General features: G+C 45.3%; 2 protein-coding genes and 1 non-coding gene across 3 annotated transcripts; all 3 read right to left on the bottom strand.

The window, feature by feature from the left end:
- Positions 1-1,444: 1,444 nt before the first annotated feature.
- On the bottom strand, positions 1,445-5,453 carry C9H17orf98 (chromosome 9 C17orf98 homolog). Its single transcript, XM_032914027.1, has 3 exons — positions 4,787-5,453; positions 2,499-2,598; positions 1,445-1,635 (listed from the first exon to the last, which is right to left on the bottom strand). The coding sequence occupies exons 1-3, from the start codon at positions 4,994-4,996 to the stop codon at positions 1,475-1,477; spliced, it is 471 nt and encodes a 156-aa protein (XP_032769918.1). The 5' UTR covers positions 4,997-5,453; the 3' UTR covers positions 1,445-1,474.
- Positions 5,454-8,646: 3,193 nt separating this feature from the next.
- Rpl23 (ribosomal protein L23) lies at positions 8,647-12,385 on the bottom strand. The gene is made up of 5 exons (XM_032913802.1): positions 12,277-12,385; positions 11,750-11,833; positions 11,292-11,420; positions 8,869-8,982; positions 8,647-8,779 (listed from the first exon to the last, which is right to left on the bottom strand). The coding sequence occupies exons 1-5, from the start codon at positions 12,287-12,289 to the stop codon at positions 8,697-8,699; spliced, it is 423 nt and encodes a 140-aa protein (XP_032769693.1). The 5' UTR covers positions 12,290-12,385; the 3' UTR covers positions 8,647-8,696.
- LOC116910684 lies at positions 11,584-11,719 on the bottom strand. The gene has a single exon (XR_004389215.1). It is a non-coding gene; the product is annotated as a small nucleolar RNA SNORA21 (small nucleolar RNA).
- Positions 12,386-22,797: the final 10,412 nt, after the last annotated feature.

Raw genomic sequence — 22,797 nt, 5'->3', positions numbered from 1 at the left:
AAAAAAGAAGAAAAAAATGGAATTCAAGGCCCCAAACATGCCAGCTAAGCTTTATTACCACCGCCACCTAGCTATAATCCTATGTCCCTTGGTTTGTTTGTTTTTTTTCTTTAGACAATGTCTCCCTATGTAGCCCAATCTAGCCACAACACAAACATGCCCTCCTTCTACCTCTGTCTTAGCTAGCTGGGATTATAGATCCAAAAACTCCCATTTTTTTTTTAAATGTATATGAGTACACTGTCTCTGTCTTAGACACACCAGAAGAGGGCATCAGATCCCATTACAGATGGTTGTGAGCCACCAACGTGCTTGCTAAGAATTGAACTCAGAACCTCTGGAAGAGCAGTCAGTGCTCTTAACCACTGAGTCAACTCTCCAACCCTTCCAAACACTTTTTTTTTTTTTTTGGTTTTTTTTTCGGAGCTGGGGACCGAACCCAGGGCCTTGTCTTCCTAGGCAAGCGCTCTACCACTGAGCTAAATCCCCAACCCCCAAACACTCTTAAAATGTCTTTTTTTTTTTTAAATAAGGGATGACTGTACATCAGGGAAATCATATTCTTTTTGAGACATGATACAGGGTCTTTCTATAGTCCTTGATGACTTGGAACCCACTCTGTAACCCAGGCGGGCTTCTTACTTATGGAGGTCTGTTTCTACCTCCTTAGTACGGGGATTACATGTATGTATCACCATGCCCCGAGAGGGCCCCACTGCCTACCCCTGCTGTATTTTTGCTTATTTGGTTTTTTTGGTTTTGTTTTTTTTTGTTTTGTTTTTGTTTTTGTTTTTGTTTTTTTTTCGGAGCTGGGGACCGAACCCTAGGCCTTGAGCTTGCTAGGCAAATGCTCTACCGCTGAGCTAACTCCCCAACCGGGTTTATGTTCTTTTATTTGTTTTAAATTACATTTTAATTGGGTTTGAGTATGTAGATGGGCATACACATGCCACAGAGTATACATGTGGAAGTCAGAAGACAATTTGTGGTAGTCAGTACCCTCCTACCCTGTGGTTCCTGGGAATAAAACTCAAATTGTCATACACAGTTTCCTTCCTGTTCTTGATATAAACAGTGGCCAGCTTCTGACCTGGGAGCCTACTGGTGCTTCGGGAAGTGCTTTGTCGAGAGCTAAGCTTGCACTATGTCCTGCTAACTAACAAGGGAGTTCACTGGCAAAATGATTAACCATGCACTAGACCACGGGTCTAATCCCTGGCCTGCCGGGGGTGAAGTGGGGAGGTGGTGGACAAGTATGGCCCCTTCTCATCATCCAATCTAGAAGGAAACAGAAGCTTCCTTGATCTTCTCTCCTCTAGAGATGAAACTGAGGGTGCAGAAACCAACTCGTTCGCTCCTCCCACCCCAGGTAAGTAAGAGCACACCTCGAGACACAAATGCAATGTTTAAAAATATAGAATATCATTGACAGTTTATCTTGAAGATGCAGGTCAAGACCTGTGATGCAATGTCTTCAAAAAATGGGAAATGGCGTGACCTCTCCAAACACCGATGTGCGCTGGCGGAGGGCTGGAGTGTTCCGGCGGTAGCCGAATCGACCGTTTAAGCCCGCAGTGATCACCTTCGGATTAGCATTGTAGTAGTCATGCCCACTCACCTGCTGGAGCGAATGCCCTTGGGGGAGAGGAGAGAGGCTGAGCCTACCCGCAGCAGCCTTTTGCTTTCCCCATTTAAACCCAGTGAGTCAGTTTATCTCCCATGACCACAGCGGGATGCTTACTCCTAGGAGACCCTGAGCCCTTTGAAAGAAACCAAGGGCAGTGAGGGCCAGGAGACAGAGACGTCCTAGAAATCAAACCCCAGGTGAGTCTACAAGAGAACTGTATGTGCTGAATCTGGACTTGACTCCCGGGACATGTAAGAATTTTTCGCCTTGCCTCTATCCTATCCAAAGAAAATAGATGAGATCGATTTGATTACGTGATGGACTTCATGGTAATCATGTGCCCAAAGAGTGGTGGAGTTGGATAGAAGGAAGTCTTAACTTTCCTTTTCCATGGCTGCTAAACTAAACATGGTCAGGGAGCCAGACTGTCTGTAGAGGAGGACACTACGCACGCACGCACGCACGCACGCACGTACGTGCTCATGCAAATCACCAGGCTTAAGAGTGTACAGAGGTGGGGTTGGGGATTTAGCTCAGCTCCAAAAAAAAAAAAAAAAAAAAAAAAAAGTGTACAGAGGTAAAGCCCAACTCCATCTTCTCAACTTTTCCCAGCAAATCAGTTTAAAATCATGCCTAGCAGATAAACTGTACCTCAGGGGTAAAATGAGTCTGAGCAGTACCTGACACATAGCGGGTGTTCAGAAGTGAATAGTAGGTACACTAATGGCCATTGCTCACATACGGCAGGATACAGCCCTTCACCCCTCTCTCCCCAACCACGCCTCTCAGTAGCCCTGCCTCTCCAAGCTCTGCGGTACACACTTCTTCCACGGTGGGAACACGGGAGGATGAACAGGGAGGTGGCACTTGCCTGCTCCTGCCCAGTTCCTCCTATTGAGGTATCTCTGTCCTTGACCAAAAATGTGGTAATAATCCACTATCCAGCCATCCCTTCCAGTACCACCATGATCCTGCAAATGAAGGAAAGAAAAGAGCATCGGTTCCGATGTCCCATGGAGTGAGGTGCAAACTTTCTGGGGCTTCTTTGGGGAAGGGGAAGAGTTCAGGGCCAGAGGAAACTGGAAGGCAGCTTATATACGCTAATGATCCGGAGAGGCAGTTAAGGGCTCTGTTGTTACACAGTCTGGATCGTAACTCCAGTGCTGCCATTAGCAAGCTGTGTGGTCATAGGCCAATTACGTGGCTTCTCTGCCCTCAGTCTTCCTCATCAGTAACCTGGGAAGCCGACAAGATTTCCATGGCTTACTTGGTAAGTGGCTTACTTTAGATAACTGACTTACTTTAGATAAAAGGCCTGCCACAATGAAGGCTAAAGACACATATTTGGTTGTTTTGTTACACATTGTTGATTATTTTTCTCAAGATGAGGCACTCATGTAGCTCGGAGGAAATCTTAAACCTGTGTGGTTGAGGATGACTCGTCTCCCGGTTCCCACCCTCACCTCTCTCAGGTGCATACACCACCTCACCCAGATCAAGTATCTTGATCTCATGCCTTTACTCAAATAACAATATGCAGCACAGACAGTAATTTTGATGATTAAAAAAAAAAAAAAAAAAAAAAAAAGCCAGGTGCTGGTGGATCATGCCGTGCCTTTAATTCCAGCCCTCAGGAAGGAGCAAGCGGATCTCTGAGTTCTAGGCAGTTTGGTCTACAGAGTGAGTTCAGGAACGCCAGAGATGCACAGAGAAACCCTGTCTCATAAAACCAAAACAAGAAAGAAAAAGAAAGAAAGAAAATAATTAAATAAACGAAATTCAAGTTAGGTGGCATAAGCCACTAATCTCAAGGTTCAAGCAGCAGTAGAAAAAGGCTTGCTTCACCTTAGACTCGCCTAGACTTAGACTACCTGGCCAGACTGTGGCTCCAGAACAAAAACCCCCCAAAAATAGAAATGCTGACATTCTTTTTTTTTTTTTTTTTTTATTCTTTTTTTCGGAGCTGGGGACCGAACCCAGGGCCTTCTGCTTGCTAGGCAAGTGCTTTACCCCTGAGGTAAATCCCCAACCCCAAATACTGACATTCTTTTTTTTTTTTTTTTTTTTCTTTTCTTTTCTTTTTTTTCGGAGCTGGGGACCGTACCCAGGGCCTTGTGCTTGCTAGGCAAGTGCTCTACCACTGAGCTAAATCCCCAACCCCAAATACTGACATTCTTAGACATAGACATCTCTGGCTCCTGTTACTAAAGCGACAAGGACACAAGTTATGTGTGTCTATGCACAGGCACTGTACATATTTAGGCACACAATATTATGGGCCACAGAAATGCCCCAGATCTGTCCCTAGTGCAACCTGGGAGGTCCCTTTTGCCTTCAGATCACTAAAATCAACACATATGAAGGCAAAAGTGGAGGCGTGGCAGGTGATATGGCCCGGAGCCCTGCCTATCCAGTCATAAGTTTTGTTCTTACGGGGGTTGGTGCCCGACCTGGGAGGCAGGTATTGTACCAGTAAGCTATATCCTTAACCCCATTCCCAGTCACCGGACTGAGGATCACTTGAGCTTAGGAGTTCATGGACAGCTTGGGATACAGGGAGACTACATGAAAATGAGCAGTAAATAAAAATTTTTAAAAGAAAGTGTTGCGAGATGACGAAGTGTCAGTCCACAGCCTGAACTCGATCGGTCCTGTGCAAGTAAGCACTGCTGAGGAGGGATGTGTGCAGAGATGGGGCGATCGCTTCCCTTGGGCTCACAGGTGCAAGTCAGCCTTAACCCTGTGACTGTGACAGCATAGGACAAGACAAAGCTCATTGGTAGTTTCTGCGAGTTTTGAAGATTCCCAGTGAGATCACAGCTAAGCGACCCCTGTGACGTCACAAAGACAAAGAAACCTATTTGTCCGGAGAGACAGGATTTACGCCCTAGCCTCCCCTTGCAGAAACAAGAAATGAGACTGTAAATGGGTGGGGTTCTGGGTAGAAAGGACCACGTGAGCTCAGCACCATCACTCCTCACTCATCCTGCTCCCCCTCTCACTAATTCACCGTAACAGCCACAGGGTGCCCAGCGCCCTGCAGCACAAGGCCCAGAATTAGAGGGTGTGCAACCTGAAGTCCTGGGCCACCAGGGCCAAAACCCGCGAGCTGGCTGGCTGCCTGAAGTTGCAGGTGCTCCGGGATGCTCCCATACCTACCTGATCAGTTTTCCGCAAAATGGGCGGGACCACGTGGCTCCGGAAGTACCTATGAGCGTGGTGGTCCAGTTGAGGATTATAAGGCGGAATTGCGGACCATAGCTTGGGCCTCAAGATGCTATAGGCGTGGGCCATTGAACTCACAGCTACCCCATCCAAAACAAAAGCTTTTTCGAGTCTCAGAGGACTGTCATAATAACATCGAGACATCCTAATGGCAGCAGCCTCTGAGTCTGAGGGCTTTCTAAGGTAGAGAGCCTTAGATGGGGAGCTTCACTGAGCATTGTTACGTCTGTCAATTACCTCCCTGAGACACAAACCCTATTGTTATTTCAGGGTCCCCACCACGCCCATCTTATCGTGATGCTGGGATTTAACCCAAGGAAGACTTTACGCATGTGTGTAGTAGGAGAGCACTCTATAACAAACTACTACATCCGCAGTCTTTTGCTTACTTACACTTATACGAACACACACACAGGTTTTAACATTTCATATGTATATTCGAGTGCAGCTGTGCCCGAGTGGGAGTTGTGTGGTAACCGATCCAGTGGTAATGGCAGAGGTCCTTAAAGAGGCAGAGGCAGGAGGATCTCTGTAGTTAACGAAAAGCCAGGGATGCACAAAGCCAAACCGAACCAAGAAAAAAAATGGTAATTTAACACTGTTCCTCTCAAAGCAGTGAGTCCGGGATTTAGCTCAGTGGTAGAGCGCTTGCCTAGGAAGTGCAAGGCCCTGGGTTGGGTCCCCACTCCGAAAAAAAAAAAAAGAAAAAAAAAAAAAAAAAAGCAGTGAGTCCAACATCTCCAATCTCTACCCTCAGGCCTTTTTAATTTCTTGGCTGACATTTTCCTCCAAAAAGCTAGTATCTAGATTTGACCACATTTCAGAGACTCTTCTCAGAACCATCATAATTTCAGTTTAAGTAGCTAAAGGTATAGAAGGGGGTCTGGGGCTGGAGAGATGGCTCAGTGGTTAAGAGCACTAATTGCTCTTCCAGAGGTCCTGAGTTCAAATCCCATGGTGGCTCTCAACAATCTGTAATGAGACCCAATGCCCTCTTCCAATGTGTCTGAACAATGTATTCATATACATGAAATAAATAAATCTTAAAAGGTCTGGATACAATTTGAGGTCAGACTGATATAGTTCAGATTGCCCCCTTCCCTGCCCCTAACTGACCAAGTCTAGTTGCAGAACTCAAAACCAGAATCCATCTGTTCCTCCAATACCACTCCTGGAGACCATTTTGGGTAGTCTAGGCTAGTTTCTAGTTTCTGAATAGCTCCCAGTGTTGCTATTACAAAAGCAGGTACCACACCTGGAAAATTCTTTACTCAGTACTTTGACTTGGCTACCCTGTCCAGAAAGGATTCAAACACGTACTGACTCAGCTAGCTTAAGGCTAAAGAAGATGGCCCAGTGGTTAAGAACACTGACTGCCCTTCCAGAGGTCCTGAGTTCAATTCCCAGCAACCACACGGTGGCTCAAGACTACCTGCAATGCAATCTTAAGTCCTCTTCTGGTGGTGTTTTTTTTCTTCTGGTGTTTTTATTTATTTATTTATTCATTCATTTATTATATATAAGTACACTGTATCTGTCTTCAGACACACAAGAAGAGGGCATCGGATCTTTTTACAGATGGTTGTGAGCCACCATGTGGTTGCTGGGAATTGAACTCAGGACCTCTGGAAGAGTAGTCGGGTGCTCTTAACCACTGAGCCATCTCTCCAGCCCTTACTAGCCACCCCCCCCACCCCCACCCCCACCCCGAGCTGGGGACCAAACCCAGGGCCTTGCACTTGCTAGGCAAGTGCTCTACCACTGAGCTAAATCCCCTCTTCTGGTGTTTCTTAAGAGTGACAATGTACTCACAAAAAATATCTAAAAAGGGGGGGGACACAGCTAAGGACTTTTTTTTTTTTTGGTTCTTTTTTTTCGGAGCTGGGGACCAACCCAGGGCCTTGCCTTCCTAGGCAAGCGCTCTACCACTGACTAAATCCCCAACCCCAGGACTTTTTTAAGTATAACTTCCTTTCATTTTTCCAAGGTATCTGCCTTCATGAAATCACCTCTTTACACGGGCTTTGTGGAGGTCATGGTACAGACCCAAGCAGGTCTGAATTGTGATGGGAGTGTTCAGTCCTTCCGGGCTTCAGGAGGTCAATTCTTGACCTTGATATGAATGGCACAGCTCACACAGCAATGCAGCTTGACATAAAACCCGACGGCAGCAGCTTCTACAATGTTCCGAATGACAAACTTAATGGCCGTATCCTTGGTCATGCACCCAGCGAAGTTGGCCGCAGCCCTTTTTGGCATGGCCTTTTTTTTTTTTTGGTTATATTGGAGCCAAGAGAGCTAAGGACTTTTATGTTCATTCACACCTTTATCCCAGCTCTTGGGAAGTACAGATCAGCCTCCTCTAAAGACTACTGAGGATAGCCAAGACTGTTAGAAAAAGCCTGTCTTGGGGGAGGGTGGTAATGGGGGAAGGATGGGGAGGGGAACACCCATATAGAAGGGGAGGGGGAGGGGTTAGGGGGATGTTGGCCCGGGAAAGGGAATAACATTCAAGATGTAAATAAGAGGGGATGGGGATTTAGCTCTAGTTAATAATGTAAATAAGAAATACTCTAGTTAATAAAGAAAAAAAAAAAGCCTGTCTTGAAAAATTAAAAAAAATTTCCCAGGAAATGACATATACATACCAGCACCAGGCAAATACCGCCCACTCTCTTCAAGGACAAGGGTCTCAAATGGCACCTGTAGCTCGTTATAGAGGCTCTGACCTCCTCTGGCCCAAAGACACTACACATGGACAGTACAGAAACACACCCCAGAACCCACACACATAAACCCAGCAGAAGCAGGTAGATCCCTTAAAAATTTAAAGCCATGGGCTGGAGAGATGGCTCAGTGGTTAAGAGCACCCGACTGCTCTTCCAGAGGTCATGAGTTCAATTCCCAGCAACAACCGTCTGTAAAAGAGATCTGATGCGGGGTTGGGGATTTAGCTCAGTGGTAGAGCACTTGTCTAGCAAGCTCAAGGCCCTGGGTTCGGTCCCCAGCTCCGAAAAAAGAAAAAAAAAAAAAAAAAAAAAGAGAGAGATCTGATGCCCTCTTCTGGTGTATCTGAAGACAGCTACAGTGTACTTATATATAATAAATGAATAAATCTTAAAAAAAAAAAATTTCAAGCCAGCCAGAGACAGAAATCTAAATATAGCAAATAGTGCACTAGTCATGATCAGACTGGATGAACCACCATGCGGGGACTGCTTTCTATACATCCTTCTGTGGGCACTCTTCTTCACTCTCCAAGTCAAAAGGTTGCCAAGTGCTAAGCACCTTAACCAACCACATTCACGGTAAGGTGATCTCTGGCTAGATAACCAGATTACCTAAGTAGCTGCCCTCAAGCACTGTACCCAGAGCTCCTTATTCAAGTGGTCACCCAGGCTCACATCAGGTCACTGTATTTCCAACGCTTTCCTCACACACAATCGTGAGGATGAACACACCACTCTACTTTAGGGACCCAAAATACAGAGATAATTTATTGGTCATGCATATTGTTCCTTGCATGTTTATCTGTATAGCATGTGTGCTGATCCCAGCAGAGACATGAAAGAGGGCATTGTTCTTAATTGGCACCATGTGGGGGCACTGAGACATAACCTTCTGTCCTCTAGACAGCTAATGGATGATCTTTATAGCTGATCCATCTTGACAGATCCTAAAGATAAACCTTATTTAATCTGCAAAGTGAAAAAGTTTTGCAAGGTCATGCCCAGAGCTAAAATTTTGACGCTTTCCTTTGCAAAGCTGAATGGTGAAGGTGTCAAGAAGACCAGTTCTCAGAGCGAAGACTTTAATGAATATATTTTACAAACACACTGGAGAATCAGGCAATGCTTCCTGCATTGGATGCAATCCTGGGCCACAAGTCTGCACACTCCTTTGCAACTGGACCTGTGATAGCAGAACCTGCATGAGGAGAAGACAGGTCAGACAGGGTCCTTGTCTGTGCCGAATCACCCAGCAGACACACACAGTGATGGCCTAACCCTTCATACCTTTCATCTCGCCTTTATTGTTTACTATGACCCCTGCGTTATCTTCAAAATAAAGGAACACCCCGTCTTTTCTTCGGTATGACTTTCGTTGTCGAATCACCACTGCAGGATGTACTAAGGACCAAAGAAAAGAGCAGCACTTATTAACTAAGGAAATGCTCTCCACACAATGTTCACACACCATGAGGTGCCCATCACCTGCCAGCAAGGATGAGAATTCATGCAAACACCCAAAACCCCTCACATGGCTGTTTCTGCACACAAGCTCCTTTCCCATGATAATCCCAAAACACAATGTAGGCACCACTTGCTTGCTACACCTCCCCTCACACCCACAGCCCAATAGATAGGCTGGCCCTACAGGTTACATACACTTTGACCTACACATTTTTAGAATTATTTATTTTACGTATATGTACATTGTCGCTGTCTTCAGAGACACCAGAAGAGGGCATTGGATCCCATTACACATGGTTGTGAGCCACCGGGTGGTTGCTGGGAATTGAACTCAGGACCTCTGGAAGAGCAGTTAGTGCTCTTAACCTCTGAGCCATCCCTCCAGCCCTGACCTACAAATATTAATTACATCGAATAAAACCATATTTCCAAGTGTCAGGTTCTTCAGAGAGCACCTTGTTTGCCAGCCAAACACAAGGCAAGATATTACTAGTGCTTGCCGTGTATCAATCTGTATAGACAGTGCCCACTGACCAGCCAGTTCCACCTATAAAGCTTTAAATTTTGACTTTGCCCAAGTTGTCCATTATTAAGTCACCTCCGGAAAAAAGTAGCATTTGTATTTAAAAGGAGCTTTCCACCATGTTGTTCTAATGGATCAGAACTAAGCAGCCAACACTCCAGGGACTATCTATAAAACTGTACAGCCATTTAAAATGGTGCTATAGAGTCCCCACATGACAATGGCCCATTAATACAGAAAAAAACTCAAGACTAGATCATTTTGGGGCCTAACTAAAGTCAGACAAGACATATAATGATAAACCATCTCTGTAGAGCTAGAAGCTGGGGTCTCACTAGTACCCACCACAAGTGCTTTTCTTTGTTGGGGACTGACCAAGGCCTTCCACACTAGGCCAAATGGTCTACCATTTAAAATTATTCAAGCAAGCCTTGAACTTACAATCTTCCTGGGTCTCCAGAACAGCTGGAGTTAAGTCTGGTACCACCTAGCCTGGTTAGGCTACCTGTCTCAAGGACTACAGACTACCTTTAAACACCGCTATCGGGGCTGGAGAGATGGCTCAGCGGTTAAGAGCACTGACTGCTCTTCCAGAGGTCATGAGTTCAACTCCCAGCAACCACACGGTGGCTCACAAGCATCTGTAATGAGATCTGGTGCCCTCTTCTGGCCTGCAGTACATAAAATAAATAAATCAATCAAATCTTTAAAATACTATCAGGGAATAAAAACAACTAAGCCTGCCACCTGACTCTACTGAGGATATTCCCACTACTGGAGACAACAGTATATGGAGCGGTCATCATATAAAAGGGGACATGCTCTGCTCTTCTATGACTGCTCCCTAGGCCACCAACCAGGCCCTGGAAGTGTTCTGAGAAGAGGACAGGCCCTGGCAGACTCATCCCAGTCTAACCACATTAGGAAACGTTTAGCCACAACATCACCATTCCCTGAAAGACCCTGGTGTTAAAGGGAACAGTGAAAGATTTAACTAAGTGCTAAGAGCATACTGGTGCTGTGGAAGCAAACGTTACTATGAAACACAACCCCACACGCCACATATGCGCCACATCAAAGGACTGCTAGAACATCTCTGGCAAAGAACAGTGCCCCCTAGCACCCAGCACCTGGGAGGTGGGCAGATCTGAGCTCAAGGCCAGCCACGCCTACAGAGAGATGCTTCCTGAAGGAGTTTTACAGCCAGACCACTCAAGGGAGAGACAGGTTCTAAGGCCTGTCCTTCTAAATTCACATATCTGATGGGAGCACAATCCCGAGTGGTTAATTAGCCAATAGTAAGCTTCCTGCAGAGTGTCTGGTGACAGATGATGTGCTGCTTCCAGGGTTCAATTACCCATACGAACACACCCATGTAGCACTGCCATCTGCACTGACAGCTAGGAACAGACAACCAACTGGAGATCTTTTCTGGTAAGACCAGGTAGTCTACTACTGAAGGGAAAACTTAGGCAGGCGAGTGTCAAGAGACCTGAAAAGACCCTAAACAGAGAAACAAGCTGCCCTATAAACCACACCAGCCAGGCACGCGGCTGTGCCTGCAAGCCCAAGTGAAGTCTTGTCTCAAACAGGAGCAGAAATATTGATCGCACAGCCTCCCAATGGTGTAATCTAGGGGTCTCGATAGCCACGGAGTTAAGATCCCTTCTCCTAATACCTGGAGAACTTCACTCTTCCACCACTGCATAAGGAGCCTACTCACCCTTTTTCCTTAGTTCTGGTTTGCCTTTCTTAACTGTGGCCATCACCATGTCGCCCACACCAGCAGCAGGAAGTCTGTTCAGCCGTCCCTTGATTCCCTTCACAGAGATGATATACAGGTTTTTGGCTCCTACAGAAAATAACAAGAAAATACATTTTGCATGTGACAGCAAGTATTCCCAATCTGGGGTCAGCCTGGGCTACCCACCAAGTAACTCAGTCTCAGAAAGCAGAATCACAAACCAACCAACCAAAACAAGCGTTTTCTTAAATGCGTCCCAAACCCAGAAGCATCTTGTCACAACACCGATTGAAGTTAAACAACACAGCATGTTGCCACTTCACCCAAAAGCGGTGTTTTCACTCTGCCCCTTCTTGACGGCTCAGTGGGTCATCAGCAAAAGGCCCACTGAGTGCTTTTAAAAGGGGATCGTGGCAGCACGCAGCCAAAGGCCTCACCTGTGTTGTCAGCACAGTTGATTACAGCTCCTACCGGAAGACCCAGGGAAATCCGGAATTTCGCTCCGGAGGACCCGCCACGTCCTGCAGGGAGGGAAACAGAGTAAGGGGGCCATTGCACAAGCTTTGGCGGAGACTAGCCTGTCCCCGACTACCGTCCCCTTGTCACAGAACCTGGCCGTCCCTTAAGTTACCATCCTCATGTGGAGGTTAAGGAGACTGGTCGAGTCCACTTTTACAAAATTTTATCAATACAAGTCGGGGAACCGCAAAGACCGTGCAATCCGGTCAAAGGCAGGCCAACCCCACCGTCTCCGTTCGGCCCCACGCTCCGCTCCTACCCGCTCAACGCCAACTCCACCGCCCTCCCCTTTCGGGGCTCTCCCTGGGCCTCTGTGGTGCCCCATCTTCTCCTTCTCCGGCCCGGAGACCACAAAATATCACCGCAGCCAGGGGCAGTCGCCAAGGAACGGGCCGACCGGACTGCGCGGCGGATGCCAGCGGATCCCCAAACCCAAAATCCTCACCTCGCTTCGACATCTTGAGGGTCCGGAAAGAGTCAGAAAGGAAGTTAGTACAAGGGACACTGGGATATGAACTGGAGGCCACGCCCAGTCAGCCATGTGACCGGACCTCCTCTGACCCGCCTCCCTCCCCTGGTCGCAGGTATATGACGTAAAGCCCTGTGCCTCTTTGCGACTGCTCTGGATGTGAAAGCTGCCGTTGAGTTATGTAGGGGCGAGTAATTTTGGGTCATAAATAAAAATAAATTGTTCTGTAAAGGTTCCCAGAGAACAGACAGAGATGGAGCGAGAGCAAGCTCAGAAATGGTTTCATTTGGCTACCGAACGTTTAAGTGGAACGCTACAGATGAGTCCATCTGTGTGCTCGGTACCATAGTATTCTCTTGTTATGAGGATTAACAATACTTTGTGACATTCACACAGCCGGTCAGACAACCACTCGGTCTCTTGTTATTAATTATTCTCAAGCTTACCCCACAGCTATCAGTGAATGATTGATTGACTCTATTGCTTCTTAAAGATATGTAAAGTTTCGTAAAGCCTAAATATAGTATAGTTTGTGTTCACGTATAGTATAATCAGGATGGGCATGTTTTAATTTATTTTACTACCTCAACCTCTCCTATTTTCCTGACCTTTTTTTTTTTTTTTTTTTTTTTTTTTCTTTACCTTCTGTTGATAATCCCCAACTGATCTCTTACCTTCTGTTTCATTCATTCTAAAGTGTATTGAATACCTACTTTAGACCAGATTCCGTCCAGATTACACGAGGGAATAAAATAGAGCATTATTCTTGCCTTTATGGATTTTAGTCTGCCAGGATAGAGGTTGGTAATAGATACTGAATAATAGGGACAATTGTGAGAGTTCCAGTATATAGTTTGTTAAATGGGACAAAGTATTATGAAGAAAGGACAGTAAGATGTGGAAAGGTGATGAGGCAGATTGGAATAGAAACATTAGTGCCTGGAGGTGCCGGTTTGTCATCTCACCTATTCAGATGCTATCCCAAGTTCAAGGCCACCCTGAACCACGTAGAGACCCTATCTGAAAATACCAAATAGGAAAAAGGGGCAGGGGTGTCTCGGTGGTGGAGTACATGCCTAACATATGCAAGATTTTTGTTTGTTTTGTTGGGACAGGATCTCTTTGTGTAGCCAGGGCAGTCCTGGAGCTACCCCTGTAAACCAGGCTGGCCTCAAACTCAAAACATTCACCTGCATCTGCCTCTTGAGTGCTGGGATTGAAGATGTGTGCTGCTGCAGCCACCAACAGACAACGCATGCAAGATTTTATGGTCCTGGACTGGAGAGATGGCTCAGCGGGTTAAGAGCACTGACTGCTCTTCCGGAGGGTCTGAGTTCAATTCCCAGCAACCACATGGTGGCTCACAGCCATCTGTAATGGGATCCAATGCTCTCTTCTGGTGTGTCTGAGGACAGTTACAGTGTGCTCATATACATAAAATAAATAATTCTTTAAAAAATAAAAACTGGGGTTGGGGATTTAGCTCAGTGGTAGAGCGCTTGCCTAGGAAGCGCAAGGCCCTGGGTTCGATCCCCAGCTCCGAAAAAAGGAACCAAAAAAATAAAAAAATAAAAAATAAAAACTGGTCCCGGGGGCTGGAGAGATGGCTCAGCGGTTAAGAGCACTGACTGCTCTTCCAGAGGTCATGAGTTCAATTCCCAGCAACCACATGGTGGCTCACAACCATCTGTAATGAGATCTGGTGCCCTCTTCTGGCCGGCAGTCACATATGCAGGCAGAATGCTGTACATAAAATAAATAAATAAATCTTAAAAAAAAAAAAAATGGTCCCATAAGTAAAGACACTTGCTTTGTAAGCCAGACCACTGAATTTAATCCCCAAACCCTTATAAAGGTGGAAGGAGAGAACCAGTTCCATGAAGTTGTCCTCTGACCCTATGCACAGCATGGCACATGTGCTTATACACACATCATATATTCATATAAGCAACAATGATAAATTTAAACAGTTGTGGAAGCTCTTGGAAGGCAGAAAAAAGGAGTGTTATGTGGGGAGTTTGAGTCCTTGAGTACAGTTTGAGCTACCCTGCAACTCCTTGCCAAAAAAAAAAAAAAAAAAAGAAAAAAAAGAAAAGGAGGGGAGCAAGCTAGAGATGTGACTCAGTGGTTAGAGAAGCAGTTCTAAACCTCGGGTCATGACCCTTTTGATGGTCAGATGACCCATTCACAGGGGCCCATATCAAATATTTATGTTATGGTTCATACCAGTAGCAAAATTACACTTACCAAGTGGGGACAAAATAATTTTATGGTTGGGGTCACCACAACATGAGGAGCTGTATTAAAGGGTCACAGCATTAGGAAGGTTGAGCACCACTGGGTTAAGACCTCCTCTTGCAAAGAACCTGGATCTGTTCCCAACACTTGTAGTAGTTCATAACTATCTGTGAGTTCAGTTCCAGGGGCTCTGACACTTCTGGCTCTGTGGGCATCAGGTAACTATGCAGTGAATATATACATAGGCAGGCAAACACTCACATAATCAAATAAAGATCGAAAAATAGAAAGAAAGCACAGAAATGGACTAGGGAGAGCTTCTCGCACCACTGTAGAAATGTGGTATTTACTGAGAGAATGGGGAACTGACTTCAAGCCAAAATCGGGCACGGGCTAACAAAGTCACATCAGAGGAAGATTGCTAGAAGCCACTGTTCAGGAAGGAAATGGTTGATTTGGATTAGCAGGAGAGCTAATATGGTGGAGTGAAGACCTAGATTCATTTGGAGATGGAACCAGAAAAAAAAAAAAAAAAAAGCTACTCTGGCTGTGGTGGGCAGTGGTGGTACACGCCTTTAATCACAGCATTCCAGAGGCAGAGGCAGGGGGAATCTCTGTGAGTTCAAGGTCAGTGTGGTCTTGGCTATTCCAGGAAAGCCAGAGCTACACAGAGAAATCATGTCTCAAAAAAGCAAAACAAGGGCTGGAGAGGTGGCTCAGCAGTTAAGAGCACCGACTGCTCTTCTAGAGGTCCTGAGTTCAAATCCCAGCAACCATATGGTGGCTTACAACCATCTGTAATGGGATCTGATGCCCTTTTCTGGTATGTCTGAAGACATCAACAGTATGCTCACATATGTAAAATAAATAAATAAATCTTAAAAAAAAAAGGAAAAAAGAACAAACAAAAACGAAACAAATAAAAAAAAAAAGAAAAGAAAAGCAAAAAAAGAGCCAACCTGCCTGTTGGCCTTGAGAAGAAGGCATTACCATGAGAGAAGAATGTGGGGGAGTGGTTCTATAACTCTGTCTCTGTTGTTAGCAATGGTCTTTTTTGTTATGGCTCCAACCAGTGTGCCAACTAGAAAAAAAAGGGACACATTATATTCTTCTCTTTCCCAGGTACCCAGATTTAATAACCAAGGTCTGTAGACTTGACTTTTCCTGAACTGTTGAGCCAGGCACCTCAAGGTCTGCCTTGAGGTAATGCTACTGTAGCAGCTTCTAAGTGGTTTAACCTCAGCCCCCATTGCTTTAAGACTCTGTGCTGGCCCCTCTGGTTTTTGTAGAATAAAATCTAAGTTTATATCTTAGTCACTGTTCGACTGCTGTGAAGAGACACCATGACCGAAGCAACTTACAAAAAAAAAAAAACAAAAACAAAAAAAAAAAACATTTAAGTAGGGGCTTATGGGTCAAAAGTGAATCCATGACCATCATGGCAGGGAGCATGGCAGGCATAAGAACCTGTAGTAGCTGAAAGCTCACATCTGACCACAATTTGGAAGCAGAGAACAAGAGAGTAGGCCTGGCCTGAGCTTTTGGAACCAACAAGTCCATTCCCACTGACATACCTCCTCCAATAGAGCCACACCTCCTAATCCTTCCCAAAATAGTTCCACCAAGTAGGAACCCACCATTCAAATATATGAGCCTTTGTGGCTCATTCTCGTCCAAACCATCACAGCTCCTACCCTCAGCATTGTAATCTCTTTCCCACAATTGCTTGCCCCTCAGTGACCTCATCTCCTGTCCTCCTGGCTCTCTCCTTTTGTGGGGGAGGTGTTAAGATTTATTTATTTTATGTATATTAGTATACTGTCATTGCTCTTTCAGACACACCAGAAGAGGGCATCAGATCCCATTACAGATGGTTGTGAGCCACCATGTGGTTGCTAGGAATTAAACTCAGGACCTCTGGAAGAGCAGTCATTGCTCTTAACCTCTGAGTCATCTCTCCAGCCCTCTCCTATCTCTTTATAGCTCACATTCCAGCAACACCAACTTATCCAGGGTTCCCGGTTACATGCTTCAGTTTTACACCTTATATTTGTGTACTTTATGCTGCTTTCCACTACTCACCGGAGACAGGGATTTGCCTAATTTGCTCCATAAGCTGCCCACATGGTCTTGAACTCACTCTGTGACCCAGACAGGACTTGAACTTGTGATCTTCCTGTTTCAGACTCCAGAGTAGTTGGAATTAGTTGGAATTATAGATAGCCTATATTCTTATATATTTTTTAAGATTCATTTATTTATTTAAAGTATATGGGTACACCGTCGCTATCACTGTCTTCAGACACACCAGAAGAGGGCATCTGATCCCCATTACAGATGGTTGTGAGCCACCATGTGGTTGCTGGGAATTAAACTCAGGACCTCTGGAAGAGCAGTCAGTGCTCTTAACCGCTGAGCCATCTCTCCATTCCCCTCTTATTTATTTATTTATTTATTTATTTATTTATTGGTTCTTTTTTTCGGAGCTGGGGACCGAACCCAGGGCCTTGCGCTTCCTAGGCAAGCGCTCTACCACTGAGCTAAATCCCCAACCCCCTTATTTTTTATTTTTTTGAGACAAGGTCTCACTGTGTAGCCCTGGCTAGCCTGGAACAAGGTATTGCCCAAGGTGTTTTCTCCACAGTAACTTGAGGAGCAGTGACTGTGACTTGCTCCCCAGACTGGAGAAAATTAAAGTGGAAAGAGAAAAGAATGAAGTGGAGGCTGGAGTCCAACCGTATTCTTCAGGTTTCTATTGCTGTGATGAGACACCGTGACCAAAAGCAACTTGCGGGAGGAAGGGGTTTATTTGGCTCACATTACCATAAGTGCACTGTCACTGTCTTCAGACACACCAGAAGAGGGCATCAGATCCCATTACAGATGGTTGTGAGCCACCATGTGGTTGCTGGGATTTGAACTCAGGACCTCTGGAAGAGCAGTCAGTGCTCTTAACCACTGAGCCATCTCTCCAGCCCTCAGTCGCCTCTCTTCTAGAACCCAGGACCACCAGCCCAGGGATAGCACCCCCCACAGTGGGCTGGGCCCTCCCTAGTCAATCACTCCGGAAATGCTCTGTGTGTTTGTCTACAGCCCAATCTTAGGAAGACATTTTCTTAGTTCTGCACCTTCTCTCTTAGCTTGTATCAAGTTGGCATAAAACTACGCAGCACGGCCAACTGGTTTGATTGTCCAATCCCACCTTTGATGAATTCTCCTAACTCACCTGCACCTACCTAGAATGGCCGGTGAAGCAGGAAAGGAGTCCTCTGGCTCTTCACGCCGACCCTTACTCCCGACTTCTTTCTGGGCTTGACTTGAATGTTTGGTGGAATCCTACCCAGGTTTTGGTTTCACTGGACTTTGAAGATGAATCACCACTGTCATCTGGATGAAGTTCTTTGGAAAGAACTTTATTATCTATCTATCTATCTATCTATCTATCTATCTATCTATCTATCATCATCTATCTATCTATCATCTATCTATCATCTATCTATCATCTATCTATCTATCATCTATCTATCTATCATCTATCTATATCTATCTATCATCTATCTATCTATCTATCTATCTATCTATCTATCATCTATCTATCTATCATCTATCTATCTATCATCTATCTATCTATCTATCTATCATCTATCTATCTCTATCATCTATCTATCATCTATCTATCATCTATCTATCATCTATCTATCTATCTATCATCTATCTATCTATCATCTATCTATCTATCTATCATCTATCTATCTATCTATCATCTATCTGTATATCTATCTATCTATCTATCTACTGTATATCATCTGTCTATCTATCATCTATCTGTCTATCTATCTACCTATCATCTATCTATCTATCATCTATCTGTCTATCTATCTATCATCTATCTGTCTGTCTATCTATCTATCATCTATCTGTCTGTCTGTCTATCTATCATCTATCTATCTATCATCTATCTGCCTGTCTGTCTATCTATCTATCTATCTATCTATCTATCTATCTATCTATCTATCTACTTACTTACTTCAGACAGGGTTTCTCTGTGTAGCCCTGGCTGTTCTGGAACTCCCCTCTATAGACCAGGCCTCCAAGTCAGAGAGCTGCCTGCCTCTACTTCCCTACTACTAGGATCAAAGGCGTGCGACAACCACTACCCGGCCTTTATTTTCTTTCTTTTTTTTTTTTTATTAATTTGAGTTTTTCTTATATACATTTCGAGTGTTATTCCCTTTCCCAGTTTCCGGGCAAACATTCCCTCCCCCCTCCCTTCCTTATGGGTGTTCCCCTCCCCACCCTCCCCCATTGCCGCCCTCCCCCCAACAGTCTAGTTCACTGGGGGTTCAGTCTTAGCAGGACCCAGGGCTTCCCCTTCCACTGGTGCTCTTACTAGGATATTCATTGCTACCTATGAGGTCAGAGTCCAGGGTCAGTCCATCTATAGTCTTTAGGTAGTGGCTTAGTCCCTGGAAGCTTTATTTTCTAAGTAAGGGTTTTCATCAAAAATAAAAATGGATTCTGTAACCTCATTTTATGTCCTCCTATTCTTTTGCTTCAACTCTGACCAGATAATGCTGGGGCTTCTTCGCCTTCCTCCCCAAGCAGGGCAGACACCTGTGGATGGTTGAGAAAATGGCTGGACCTTGTAATATTTCTATTTTCAACTTTTCCTCCGTGGATTGCTCTTTTTCACGTTGTCACTGTCACTCTGTAAGAATTTGACTTACTTATGTGCTTACTTATTTATTTTTGTATTTTATGCGTATGAATGTTTTGCCTGTGTGTGTAGAAATACCACATGCATGCCCCTCAGAGACCAGAAGAGGGCATCAGAGCCACTGGAACTGGAGTTACAGATGGTTGTCAATGGACAACAGTCTATCTACAGCCGGCGCCCTGTGGCTGCCCAGGACTCCATCTGTCTTCTACACGAGCAGCGGGGGTCTTAACCGCTGAGCCCCTAACACTTCCTTTTTGTTTCTTTATTTACTTACTTGTTTTCTGGGTATTTGAGTTCACAGGCAGGGGCGTGGGAGGTCAGAGGACAACTTAAGTTAGTTCGCTCCTTTATTGTGTGGGTTCCAGGGATCAAACTCAGGTCCCTAGGCTTGAGCAGTAGATGCCTTTACCAGACAAGCCATCTCATGGGCTCAAGACAGACTCTTTTATTGCCCTGGAGGTTACCAACTAGACTGTCTACGCCTAGCCAGTGAGCCCCAGGGATCTACCTATCTCTGTATCTTCATCATCATCATCATCACCACCACCACCACCACCATCATCATCATCGTCCTCATCATCATTTCAGTTTTTCGAGACAAGGTTTCTCTGTGCAACCTTTGCTGGCCTGGAACTTACTCTGTGTAGACCAGGCTGGCTTCGAACTCAGAACTCTGCCTGCCTCTGTCTCCTGAATGCTGGGATTAAAGACGTGCACCAGCACTGCTCTGCCACTCAACCTTTTTAGTGATGCTGATAGAAAGTATAGTAATCCAATCCGTTGTACTCATTCGTCCGTCTGTTTGTTCGAACTGGGATTAAAGCACGCTTACTCCACCACTGCCTAAAACTAGGATTTCATAGGGTGTGGTGGCCAGCATTGTTTTTCAAGGACTAGAAACGTACCAAAAAACAAAAACAAAAACAAAACTACCAAATACAATAGACTTGGACAATTACAATAAAAAAGCTTATAGATAATGCCAAGGACACCTTCAATCTGAGTACTCGGGAGCCAGAGGCAGGTGGATCGCTGAGAGTTCTAGGAGAGTCTCATCTGGTCTGCAGAGCGAGTTCCAGGAGCAGCCAGAGCCACATAATGAGACCCTGCCTAGAAAAAAAAATATGAATAAGTAAATAAATAACTGATTGATTTAAGAACTATAAAAATTGGGGTTGGAGAGATGGCTCAGTGGTTGGGATCTCTTGCTGCTCTTCCCAAGGACCCAGGTTCAGTTGTTGGCATCCACGTCTGGAGGCTAACAGCCCCCCTGTAGCTCCAGCTCCAGGATCCGACACCCTCTTCTAGCCTCTGCAGGCACTGCACACATGCGGCACACACACACGCACAGGCAAAACATTCGTACACATAAAATAAGATAAATACATCTTTAGCATTTCAATTACGAAAGCCAAGCATGGTAGTTGTCCTAGTTAGGGTTACTATTGCTGCAACGGAAGCCTCCATGACCAAAAAGCAAGTTGGGGAAGAAAGAGTTTGTTTGGCTTACACTTCCAGGTCATAGTTCATCGTTGGAAGAAGTCAGGACAGGAACTCAAGCAGAGCTGGAACCTGGAGTTGTTGCAGAGGCCATGGAGGGGTCCTGCTGACTGACTTACTCCACATGGTATGCTCAGCCTGCTTCCTTATAGAATCCAGGGCTACCAACCCAGGGATGGCACCTCCTTTCAATGGGCTGGTCCCTCGCCCGTCACTCTTTGAGCAAATGCCTTACAGCTGGCTCTCATAAAAGCATTTCTTGATCTGAAACTCCTTCATTTTTGATGACTGTAGCTTGTGTCAACTTGACACACAAACACATCACTACTAAGCTACAACTCTTCCTTTCTTGTTTGTCCCCAAGAACTCGCTAAAAACATGAATAATTAGGCCAGGGAGGTGGTGGTATATTCCTTTAATCCCAGCACTTGGGAGGCAGAGGCAGATAGATCTCTGTGAATTCAAGGGCAGCCTGGTTTACAGAGTAACAGGACAACCAAGGCTATACAGAGAAACTCTGTCTTTAGTTAATCTATTTTAAAATCCAAAGCCCTTTAAAATTCGAAGTCTCTTATCTGTGGTGTTAACCTCAGAAAATACTGTCCTACTTCAAGAGAGAAAAATAGGGCAAAATCAAAGTAAAACAAAACCAAATTCCAACCATCCAATGTCTGGGAGCCAGTCAGGATCTGGAATCTTCCAAAGGGCTTGGGTCACTTCCCTGGCTCTGCTCTCTGCAGCACGCACAGCTTGTCTTCTAGGCTCCAATCCACTGTTGCTGCTGTTCTTGGTGGTCATCTCATGATGCTGGCCTCTCCAAAACCTGCTGGGGACCCATGATGGAACTGAGCAGCACTTTCCCCAGTAGCCCCTCATAGGCTCTCTTCACAGTGCCAAACCTCAACTTCTCTGCATGACGCCTTCAGTCCTGGGTCTTCAACTGCTACAGAGGCTGCACCTTCACAGAAGGCCTCTCCTGGCCTCTCACCGTGCCAAGGTCAGCGGTTCTCCATGACCCCTTCATGTCTTCAAAACCAGTACCACCCAGGTGACTCTTACACATTACCAAGTATGGCTGCCAACAGGAGGTACAAAATGGCTGCCTCTGGAACATAGCTTCTCTGTGCTTTGAGGAAACACTTTCCAGAAGATTTCGCCTCAGCGATGCTGGTCTCTTCTTAATCCCAGCTGATTCTTCAGCCCCAGTTAACCAGAATGGCAGAACCTTAAATGAAAACAGCAAACAATCCTGATAGTCTTTTTTTTTTTTTTTTTTGGTTCTTTTTTTCGGAGCTGGGGACCAAACCCAGGGCCTTGCACTTCCTAGGCAAGCGCTCTATCACTGAGCTAAATCCCCAACCCTCCAATGAGTTCTTAACACCCATGGCTTTTCTAGCCCAACGTTCCAAAGTCCACTAGGGAAGTTCCAACACCCCGCTAGGATGGTACCTGCTTCTCTTAGGGTTGCAAAGAAAACACTGTGACCAGAAAATACAGTGGCGCTCACCTTTAGTCCCAGCACTCAGGAGGCTGAGGCTGGCAGGTGTTCAAGGCCAGCCTGGTCTACATAGTGAGTTCTAGGACAGTCAGGGCTACCCAGAGAAACCATCTCAAAACAACAAAACAAAATTTTATTAAAATTAAAAAAAATTTTTAAAGAAAGCAGGAACGCAAGAAAGCAAAGAAAGAAAGAAACAGAAACAAAGCAAGCGAGCGAAGAAGCTGGTCTTGGATCCTAGCACACATGTGGTGGAGGCAGACAGATCTCTGTGGCTATTAGGTTCGTATGGTCTACAGAATGAGTTCCAGGACAGACAAGACAAGAGAAGATTCTTTTTTTTTTTTTTTTTTTTTAGTTTTTTTTTTTTGGAGCTGGGGACCGAACCCAGGGCCTTGCGCTTCCTAGGCAAGCACTCTACCACTGAGCTAAATCCCCCAACCCCAAGAGAAGATTCTTATACAGAAGAACCCTGTTTGGAAAACCAAAACCACCACCACCACCAACAACAACAACAACAACACCCCCACACACAAAAAAA

Source organism: Rattus rattus, chromosome 9 (genome assembly GCF_011064425.1).
Source record: "Rattus rattus isolate New Zealand chromosome 9, Rrattus_CSIRO_v1, whole genome shotgun sequence".
NCBI classification, from domain to species: Eukaryota; Metazoa; Chordata; class Mammalia; order Rodentia; family Muridae; genus Rattus; species Rattus rattus.
The sequence above is the reverse complement of the archived record's forward strand: the minus strand, read 5'-3'. Positions and strand labels throughout refer to the sequence as shown.